The sequence below is a fragment of the Centroberyx affinis genome, unplaced genomic scaffold (assembly GCF_046629955.1).
Source record: "Centroberyx affinis isolate AG114_WGS23_722 - 3 ecotype Tasmania unplaced genomic scaffold, CSIRO-AGI_Caff_v1 ptg008452l_1, whole genome shotgun sequence".
In the NCBI taxonomy this organism is placed as follows: Eukaryota; Metazoa; Chordata; class Actinopteri; order Beryciformes; family Berycidae; genus Centroberyx; species Centroberyx affinis.
The window spans coordinates 6,706-17,500 of NW_027284196.1; the positions used below are offsets into that span (position 1 = coordinate 6,706).

Consider the following 10,795-nt stretch of genomic DNA (forward strand, 5'->3'; position numbering starts at 1 on the left):
TTAACTTCATGTAAATGAAATAATGATGAAGTTTAACAATTTATCAATTTGCTGGGGACCCCCTGGAACCCCCTCAAGGACCCCTGGTGGTCACCGGACCCCACGTTGAGAACCACTGTCCTAGAGCTTTCATGTTCCGCTACAATACATGTCTGTTTAACATTCAGCATGCCTGCTAGCATTGCTACAGCATCCATTGATTATCGTCTTAATTAGATTCAAAGTCTTGATTGATAAGGACTCCGATGTTCCATGATGCTCCAGTGATCTAGCAGCCTATCGGTTCACTCGGTCATTTTGCTTCCCTAAGTCAGTTAAACCAATTGACTGATCTGAGGTCATCACACATCAGGTGAAAGGCGAAGGATTGTCTTAGTGCTGCCAGTTAGTAGGAGCTGTGAGCGGTGGTACTAAGGTGACACTGTAAATAAAGTGTCAATAGAATTCTAGTTCCTAGGAATTTTGAACTATGGACCCTAACATAGCTCACTACATGACAATAATGTGTCTATCTTAGCCCAGTTCCCAGGGCACAAAACAACAACAAAATAACAAAAAAAACAACAACAAAAAATGGTTTTGGGATCAAAGCTTTTTTTTGTTTCAGTGTTCTATTCCCAACAAAGTTCTAGAGTTCTAAAGTTCTAGAGTTCTATTCCTTTCATCCAGCATTACGCAGAGTTCTAGACTGTTCTGATTCATGATCCAGAATTGTAAGATTTTGGCCTTTTTGAACAATCAAGACTGCCTTGCGGTTCCAGTGTTCACACATCATCCAAAGAGAGGTGGCTGGTCTCGGAGGAACCAGCGAGCTACATAGGAAAACTACCTGCAGTAAAGATTGACTAGAGAACAGTTGAGTCCCACATGTTAGAGAATGGCAATCTGAAGGTTGTAGGTTTGAATCTGACTCATCTTCCCTACCAAACCAATGACGTCCTAAAAATTACCCTTCCTAAAGGATCTAGCACAGGAGGAAAGCTGATTCCTACGCAACGTTTTCCAATCTAGTTTCTCCAAACAGACGATTCAACTCAGCAACATCCAGAGTCGCCACTGATCCAGGAAGAGGACAGTTGGTTCAGTTCTAACCAGGGGAAGGTGGTGATGTTGCTCCACTGTTACCCCTGAAATCTACAGGCAACAGGTGGATGCATCATGTTTTGTGTTTAGCTATTTCAATAGCAATAGGTTTTCCTTATCTGGTTTACTCTCTGCCAGCCACAGCGAGTTGGTCAACTCCGCTCAGCAGCAATTTAAAAACCGTCCAGGGATTTGATTTTGTCAAATGAGAACAACGCACTGTTCTGTCCTAATGTTCTCTGTCGCGGCGTCGCACCGGCACGGCGAACAGCGGCAGGGTCCTGGAGGTTGTCGATAACTCGGGGTCAGAGTTTGTCGCTAGGGGGTCGGCCTTGTTGCCTTGGTGATCCGAGGCCACGCCTCCCAGGTCTTGGCACACCTCGTACGAACACTTCCTCTTCTGGAGAGCCTCGGCGCGTACGGCCAGAGAGCGTGCGCACACCGTCAGGAGCACGATGAGCGTGCCCAGAAGGAGCGAGACCATCGGCCAGAGGACGCAGTGCAGCAGGACGCTGGTGTCATGGGAGCGTCGCCACAACACGTCGTCCGGCCTGAAATCACAACAACAACGAGTAAATCAACAAACATTTAAACGTTCAGTAGTGGTAATCATGTCAGACGGTCTACGGCAAACTGTGAGCTTTGCAGTCGGTTATGTCAAGTTTTGTGGCCAGTTTGTTTTTCTCTTGACAACGTGTTTCATGTTTTCCGATGTTGTGAACGATGTGCATGCTGATGTGCATGCTGTGTCTGTTTCTCTGCTGGCTGGGTAACCTGAGTTTCCTTTGGGATAATTAATGGTTTTGTATCTCAGAGGGAGTCAGAGCTACCCATCCAGAATCATCCCATCAGAATCAGCAACCACCACTTCCTGATGAATGTTCAATGAGTTCAATGTTTACCAGAAAAACTGTAATAGCAGGAAGCAAACAGTGAGTCACTGGAGCCTGGAGGACAGTCCACAAACCTCAGAGTTGCATTTGAATGTTTGACAGAAAGTTTTGGAACATCATCGTCATGCCAGCTCTGAAATAAACACTGTTTACACTGTTTGCTAAATGTGTTTTTCTTCAGATAAAACCCTATTGAGAGAGTTAGTATTGCAGTGTTTCAAAATGACAAAAGGATTGCCGATACTGTGAGCTCCCATCAGGCCCTCGTGCGGGGTTTCCTCATTCTGATTCTTTTGGTGCAGAGATAAAAATAAAACTAGTCAAGGTCAGGCTAGGTAAGCATCTGCTATAAATAATCTGATGATTAAGCTGACACAGTAAGAGAGTTCTCAGTCTTTCTTCCTGGCTCATCAAGTTTAGTTCACAGTGGAAAAGCCTTGTGTTTCTCAGAGAAATGTAACTGATGAACAGAGAACGTAAACAGGCCTTCAGTAACTAAAAAAGATTACTATGGTTGGTTGGGTCAGGACATGCTAGATTACTAGAAACAACATTAAACATTCAAGACACAAGCAACAGTCAATCAGAGATGTAGATGATAATAAAACTTAAAGTACAGTCAGTAAAGTACAGTGAATTGGAGGAAAATAAACATTGTGAGGCAAATCCATCTAAAAGTAATTATTAGTGATCAGATTACATTTCAGGTAACCAGTAATCTGGTACTGATGGTATTTTGTTTCATCCTGTCCCATAAATAACTCAGAAATCAAGTCTGTCAGGTCGACATGGTGAGGGTTTTGTCGGTGTAATGTAGTTTTTGTCAGACTGTAGAAACCCAGAAGCTCGCATGACACAAAGCGAGAGCGTCGCACGAGCATCCAGGGGCAAGGGAGAGAAATCCTGTACAGGAAACAGAGCGGAGCGGCCGGGAGGTCTGAGGGAGACACGGGAGCGTATCTATGTTCCCAGGGTCCTAAGTTCCCATGGTCCTATGTTCCCAGGGTCCTAAGTTCCCAAGGTCCTATGTTCCCAGGGTCCTATGTTCCCAAGGTCCTATGTTCCCAAGGTCCTATGTTCCCAGGGTCCTATGTTCCCCAGATCAATATTCTGTTAACACACATTAACCCTCCTATTGTGTTCGGGTCAAATTTGACCCGTTTCAAGTTAAAATATTTCATACATATTATCCAGTTTTTTTTTTTATTGGAACAAGGCTTCAAAACAGCTATATAAACACAACAAAACCAATGGTTATCATTTTCTTTGATTTTGAAGGTCTCTAACCCTAACCCTAATCTACACACAACCAACCTAACCCTAACCCTAGAACTGGGGAATATAGGACCCTGGGAACATAGGACCATAGAGATATAACACAGAAGTATATAACAGAGTTAGTGTTATATCTCTATGCATAGGACCCTTTGTCATGTTCCAATTATGTGCCATATAAATCTGGGGAACATAGGACCCTGGGAACATAGGACCCTGGGAACATAGGAATGACTCCGGAGACACGCCCCGATATTTCCGCTGTTATTGCAGTGAAGAGTCACCAACAAGGAAGCTACTAAATGATAAAAAGTTTAAATGGAGCTAAGTGAGGAGGATTTTAACAAGTTTATTGCTGTTGTGGAACACGTATCTGGACTAGACGTTCTGGCTTGTTTGCCCGGAGGATTTGGGAACAGTCTGATGCATCAGGCCGGGCGAGGCTGAGCTCCATGTAGCTGGAGAGGGGAGAAGGGTCCAGCTGCAAACCTCCCTCCAGAGGCCAGGAAGTTCTGTGAGCCTTCTAGAGTAAGTTCTAGAGTAGTAGGGTTCCGTTGTATGAAGTAAGTAAACTTTCACTTTTTTCACCTTAGCAGGCCACCAAAATCTGTTTCTGAACAAATCTGAGGCGAGAAATAAGCAATCCAGCTGATGAATCTTCACTCATATTAGATCTACAAGGCCTGATTTAAAAGTTTGTTCCGACCTTCGCCGCTGCTTTCTTGGCCGTGCTTCAAGCTTGTGGCGGACACCGAAGCAAAGCAGCAAAGCCCCAAACGACTACACAATGTAAGTAACGTTAGTCTAATACTACTTTTATGTCATTAAATATTACAATAACGCTGATAATGTATTCATATTTGTAAATAAATATGAGTACAATACATCCTCCGACCAGCGGGGGGCGATAATTAGAAAGCGTCCAGCTGCAGACCTCCCAGCCCAGGAGGGAGGTCGTCATAGAGATGCTCAACCCCCATTGGCAGACCTCAGGATGGAGGTCTGCAGCTGGACCCTTGTGGAAGAGGGAGACAGGAGCGTTTCTGCTTACAAGCTGCACACCAAACTGCTGAGATGACGCTGAGGCTTAAAGCCCCGCCCCCTCATCCATGATTCGTGGTTTCCCATGTCAACGTTTTTCAATGTTAGCGCCCACTCTGCACAGAATCTAGATACGTTGCTACCAGACCCTTATACCCTAATATCAAGGGTCTGGTAGCGAGACTAGACTAGTCAGACCGGGACCTGCTGGTGTTCATGGGATTATTATTAAAACTGATCCTGAAGGAACTGGAACCCAGAGCTTCTGTCTGTGACACTGCTAAAGTCTTCCTGGGATGTACTTTTTTGGTCATTCTATTTTCTTTTCTGAAACCGAAATTAAAAAAATTTAAAATGAACGGTAATTTGATTTTCATTTTTCAAAATCCAAAAATGAAAACGGAAGTACAAGGCATTTTTTGGTTTCCTGGACAGAAATGGCAGATACAACATTTAGAAAGGACTCCTTTTCTCCTTTGTAAAACAGAATAGAAAATAGAAAGAAAACAAAAACTCAACTTGGTTGCGTTGGTGAGTTGTGAGCTGCATGAGGTTCATGCAACTGTTTCACGATGCATTTCAAATTAAATTCAGACTACAAAGACTGCAACAAAACGGCTGCAAATGGAGCGGTGGGATCACAGGCAGGCGACTGTTAGATTGAAATCAACGGTCTGTTCTGTGAGGTAAAAGGTCCCAGACAGCCAGTCAGACGCCGGCGTCTCAACGGGCGTCATGTGACATCCCAGAACGCTGGTTGCCACGGCCACCTGCTCTCCCATGGTAACAACGGTCTGTCACCAAGTAGGATTTCATAATATCACACCTTCCCTGTTTCCAATTTGTCTTTATCACACCCTAAAATAGACCATACTGCACTGTGTGTGTGTGTGTGTGTGTGTGTGTGTGTGTGTGTGTGTGTGTGTGTGTGTGTGTGTGTGTGTGTCCAACACCTCACCTCCTCTGCTGGTTGAAGAAGCAGGTGAAGGATTGGCTGCTGACTTCTTTGGTGAAGTAATCCTCCCACCACAACACACTGTCTCTGTTCTTCTGGTTGTCCCTCTCACAGGGAGGAACATAGGAACACTGAGAGAGAGAGAGAGACCGAGAGAGAGAGAGAGAGTGAGAGAGATGTGAGAGACAGACAGAGAGCAGAATTCTCAATATCAACACTGTAGCCTTGTCACTCAGCTGCAAGCTCTAGCAAAAAGCTCCGACGGCCCATTATTCTGAAACCCCAATAGTTTGAAAAATGTCCACCCATTGGACCGACCCATTTGTCCAACAGCCCGTTATCCCGGAGGTGGTTGGGTTGAGGCACGGGGTCACTGAGGTCAGGGTTAGAGCAAGCTGACGGTCAAGGCTGTCAGAAGCCACGGCTGTGGATGGAGCCAAGCATGGAGTTTTCTGACTATTGGGGTTTCGGAGTAATGGGCCGTCGGAACTAGGGATGGGTCATGATTTTAGAATTTTCAAATAGTCATTAAATTAAAAAAAATCAAATAGTTTATGCGACTATCGTCTTGTCTTAAAAAGTATATTTTCATAGCTTGCTAGTAGTAAATAGCTATGGCTTGGTTAACCCCTTACCCGGTCCTTCTCTCACAAATGAGAGAAAGACAGGGGAAAGAAGGGAGGATCTTCAAAGATTGGTTGAATAGTTCCCAGTGAATATCGAATAGTATTTTTGCTTGAAATGCCCATCCCTAGTCGGAACAATGACATGGCACCTTTGTAGTGGCATCACACATGTGCTACGAGCCAGCTGTGTCTCCATGATGGAGGAACATGTAGAACTGTGTGTTAGTTAATAAAGTGTAAATGTGTCTGAAGCAGCTGTCAGCAGAGAGCAGCTGAGTCAGCTTGTTGTGGTGTGGCTGTAGATCCATTCAGTAACGTTCTCAGTAAAAGTGAATAGTGTGATAAGGTGGATTTGTTTCCAAATGTAGGTTACTGTGACACAGTAAACTGTCTTGTCTTTAGCCCTAGTCTCTACTCACTCCAAAACATGAAGAGTTGGAGCTTGAGAAGAGTCAGCTCAGTTAACCTGAACAAACTGTTAGCTAGCTAACTAGCCAGCAAACACACTGATGTTAATGTGAACATGCTAACGCTAGCTGCTAATAGCTACGTTATCTAGTGTGCTAATCAGATGTGTTAACAACAAGACAGTGATGGTTAGCTGACCGGATGCTATGGTTAGCTAGCTAACAAGCTGACATTATCTAAACACTAAATCAATCAGATGGATCAGTGATGAAATGATCAGTTCAGTCAGAAACAGACAGAAATTAACCGTCTGTTCAATTCTGTTGAGACAGAAACACAGTCAGCTGAGAACCTCCAAGATGGCCGCCAGAGGGGCGTGACATCACTTGACTGGAGCACTACATTTGTGCAATAAAATGCCTTGTAAAACATTCATCTGTTCATCTTAATTTATAAACTGTTTTATCTGCAAAAAATGGACAAGTTGTGTTGAAGACGCTCGACAGCAGCAGCTCAGACTGCTGTGATCACCGGACATGCAGGAAAGAAAGTCATTTTTACAGTTTCAGAGGGAAATAAATCACACAAGTCTATTGTAAAATTACAAGAAATTGGTTTTAAATTGCCAAACGTCTGACAGGCGGCCCTCAGGCTGCCGGTTTGGACGTTTTGTTCTTCACCAAAAGTTTGTTTCCGGCTCAAAATGAAAGAAAAAGATGAATCCGACGTCACTGATGGTTTCTTTATTCTGCGCCTTTTGTCAGGAAAACCAAACTCTGGCTTTCATCCTGCCAGACTGCAGCGGAAGAGCAAACCAACCAACATTAAATCACTGATATTTCCCAGCAGGCTTAGTGTTCGTTTGTTATTCACGTTTTTCCAGCTGAATAATCAAATTGGAATATTAGTCTCTTAAATGGTTCAAGTTGAATTATGCTCAGAGCGTTTCCCTTTATCATCTGTGTTTCGTTGCCTAGGGTGACGAGGGAGATGCTGGAATTATCTTGTTGTGTGTTCCTCTGTGTGTGTGTGTGTGTGTGTGTGTGTGTGTGTGTGTGTGTGTGTGTGTCTATTTTTTCCCTCCACCCTCCTCTCCATATTCTCTTCCCCCGACTGCCCTCCTCTCTACCTTTAATCCCTCTTTTCTCCACACCTCCCCTCCTGTTGCCTTTTATTCCCCACCATTTCTCTTCCTCTATCTCCTCCCTCTCTCCTCCATCCTTCCTCCATCCCTCCCTCCCTCCATCCCTCCCTCTCTCCTCCATCTCTTTCCTCTCTCCTCCATCTCTTCCTCTCCTCCATCCTTCCTCCATCCCTCCCTCTCTCCTCCATCCCTCCCTCTCTCCTCCATCTCTTCCCTCTCTCCTCCATCCTTCCATCTTCTCCATCCTTCCCTCTCTCCTCCATCTCTTTCCTCTCTCCTCCATCTCTTCCCTCTCTCCTCCATCCTTCCTCCATCCCTCCCTCTCTCCTCCATCCTTCCCTCTCTCCATCCCTCCCTCTCTCCTCCATCCCTCCCTCTCTCCTCCATCCTTCCCTCTCTCCTCCATCTCTTTCCTCTCTCCTCCATCTCTTCCCTCTCTCCTCCATCCTTCCCTCTCTTCTCCATCCTTCCCTCTCTCCTCCATCTCTTTCCTCTCTCCTCCATCTCTTCCCTCTCTCCTCCATCCTTCCTCCATCCCTCCCTCTCTCCTCCATCCCTCCCTCTCCTCCATCCCTCCCTCTCTCCTCCATCTCTTCCCTCTCTTCTCCATCTCTTCCCTCTCTCCTCCATCCCTCCCTCTCTCCATCCCTCCCTCTCTCCATCCCTCCCTCTCTCCTACATCCTTCCCTCTCTCCTCCATCCCTCCCTCTCCTCCATCCCTCCCTCTCTCCTCCATCCCTCCCTCTCTCCTACATCTCTTCCCTCTCTCCTCCATCCTTCCCTCTTTCCTCCATCCCTCCCTCTCCTCTATCCATCCCTCTCTCCTCCACCCCTCCCTCTCTCCTACATCTCTTCCCTCTCTCCTCCATCCCTCCCTCTCTCCATCCCTCCCTCTCTCCTCCATCCCTCCCTCTCTCCTACATCTCTTCCCTCTCTCCTACATCTCTTCCCTCTCTCCATCCATCCCTCTCTCCTCCCTCACCTCCATTCCGGCGAGAGATTTGGATTCATCATCTGTAATTCATTCATATGAAGAGTGGTTTGGGGAGAGGGGCAGGGAAGTAGGACACTGATGTCACACACACACACACACACACAGACAGACACACACACACACACACACACACACACACACACACACACACACTCTCACACACCATCACCTCAGACCTTAAAATTTATGTTTGGTCTCTCTTTTTTATCTGTAGTTGTGTGTTTTGTTGCTCTGCAGCACTGGCTGACTGTAAATAAAGTCGACTATATACATATATATACTGTGTGTGTGTGTGTGTGTGTGTGTGTGTGTGTGTGTGTGTGGGTTACTACAGTATGTTTGCAATTGGAAAGTCGACATATTTGGTTTGTCACACTGATCTGTTTCAGAGGATAAATCATTACTTTGAGTTCAGTAAAATCTGTTGGGTCCGGTCTGTAGAAGTGTTTCATTCAGTCAACCAAGGACTGAATTCATTACTGTCCTTTAAAAAAAAAGAGGAACAGCTTAAATAATAATCAGGAACACCTCTGACCGGGAAACTCTTTCCAGTGCATTCTGGGAAAGAAAAAATTGAGCGTTTTTGATCAGAAAACAAGCGAGTTGGCGGCAGGAGGAGAAAACAACACAAACCACAGAGACACAAGCAACATGAACAGGAGCTGAAGACGGACTGATGGGACAGAGAGTCTTCTGGAAGCTGCTGCCAGGCTCCAGCAGTGGGAAACAACTTCAAACTGATCTTAGTGCTACAAATGTAGAGTTTATTTACCAATATCTGTATTAGGGCTGCAACTAACGATTATTTTCATTGTCGATTAATCTGTCGATTAATCGATTAGTTGTTTGGTCTATTAAATGTCAGAAAATGGTGAAAAATGTGGATCAGTGTTTCCCAAAGCCCAAGATGACGTCCTCAAATGTCTTGTTTTGTCCACAACCCAAAGATATTCAGTTTACTGTCATAGAGGAGGAAAGAAACCAGAAAATATTCACATTTAAGAAGATTTACTTATTTTTATTACTCAATTACTCAAACCGATTAATTTATTATCAAAATAGTTGGCGATTAATTTAATAGTTGACAACTAATCGATTAATCGATTAATCGTTGCAGCTCTAATCTGTATTATTAGTTCAATAAAATTGTTCCCAAAAAGACCAAAATGCCCCAAAAAATATGACGCTGGGGCAAAAAATAACCTCTGAAAAAAGTTGACTTCTCACCCTGATCATTTGGTTTAATTTAGTCAGAGTAGGTGTCATTTTTTTTTTTTTTTTTTAAATGGTAGATATCTCATTTTGCCACCAAATACTTCAAATGTATGAACACACACACACACACACACACACACACACCAGTTTGTTACTGATTGGTTTGCATCACTCATGTTTGCATATCAGATTACTAAAGTATTATTTCATTTTAGTTTTAGATCCAGCTTCCAATAATAACCTGCACACACACACACACACACACACACACACGTACACGTACACACACGTCACAGGGGGTTGATTGGCGCCCGGCCGGGGCTGGTTTCTCTGGGTGAGGCGGTTGCCGTGGCGACGGTGTGATTGGCGCAGAGGGGGAGGACATTAAGCGGTGATTGCGAACCGAGCCGAACGCAGAGAACAATATTCCATCAGGATGAAAGGAAGATTTTCACATCCAATCCCTCCGAATCTGTGTGTGTGAGTGTGTGTGAGTGTGTGTGTGTGTGTGTGTGTGTGTGTGTGTGTGTGTGGACAGTGCAGGATGTGGGCTGCTGTGTATTCAGCCTCCATACCCACACAACTACTCTGCTGCAGTATCAGTGTTTCCACCTGTGTTAACATGACTCCTTTTTTATCTGGGTTTCACTCGGTATTATAATCACATTAAAGATTAAAATCAGTCCAGATTAATGTGTTCTGATAATATTTACCTCCTTTGAAGTTGTCAGTAAACGATCCACCAGCATCCTGATTTGGTTTATTTCTGGTTCTGTAGTTGATGTTTGTGGATTGGAGACACAAAGCGTTTACACTTTGTTGTTAAAGGTGCTACATGTGATTTTAACATCAATAAATCTGAGTAGGTATAAAAGAAACCTGTCAGCCTCCATCAGCCTCTACTCTGCATCCTCCATAGTTTCTGGATCTGGAGGGAAATCTGCTGGATCGCTTTACGGCACAAAACAGGAAGAGGTTCTGTTCTTCCAGAGCAAACGGAGATAAAGCTGAAAGAGTTTCTGGCAGCAGATGGTGGAAGGAGGGAAAGGAAGATGGAGAAATCACTTCCAACTAGGGAGGAGGAGTATCGCTTAGACTTTCATAACGGTACGCTGCCTGAACCTTCTTTAAGGTGAAGCGTAAATGACGACTTTAAAGCTC

General features: G+C 44.6%; 1 protein-coding gene across 1 annotated transcript in view; it reads right to left on the bottom strand.

Moving 5' to 3' along the window:
- Positions 1 to 1,312: 1,312 nt before the first annotated feature.
- LOC139640144 (calcium-activated potassium channel subunit beta-4-like) overlaps positions 1,313 to 10,795 on the bottom strand; it is a 31,046-nt gene continuing 21,563 nt past the window's right edge. Inside the window, 2 exon segments of the mRNA XM_071514315.1 lie at positions 1,313 to 1,634; positions 5,251 to 5,378. Coding sequence (XP_071370416.1) covers positions 1,313 to 1,634; positions 5,251 to 5,378 — 450 coding nt within the window.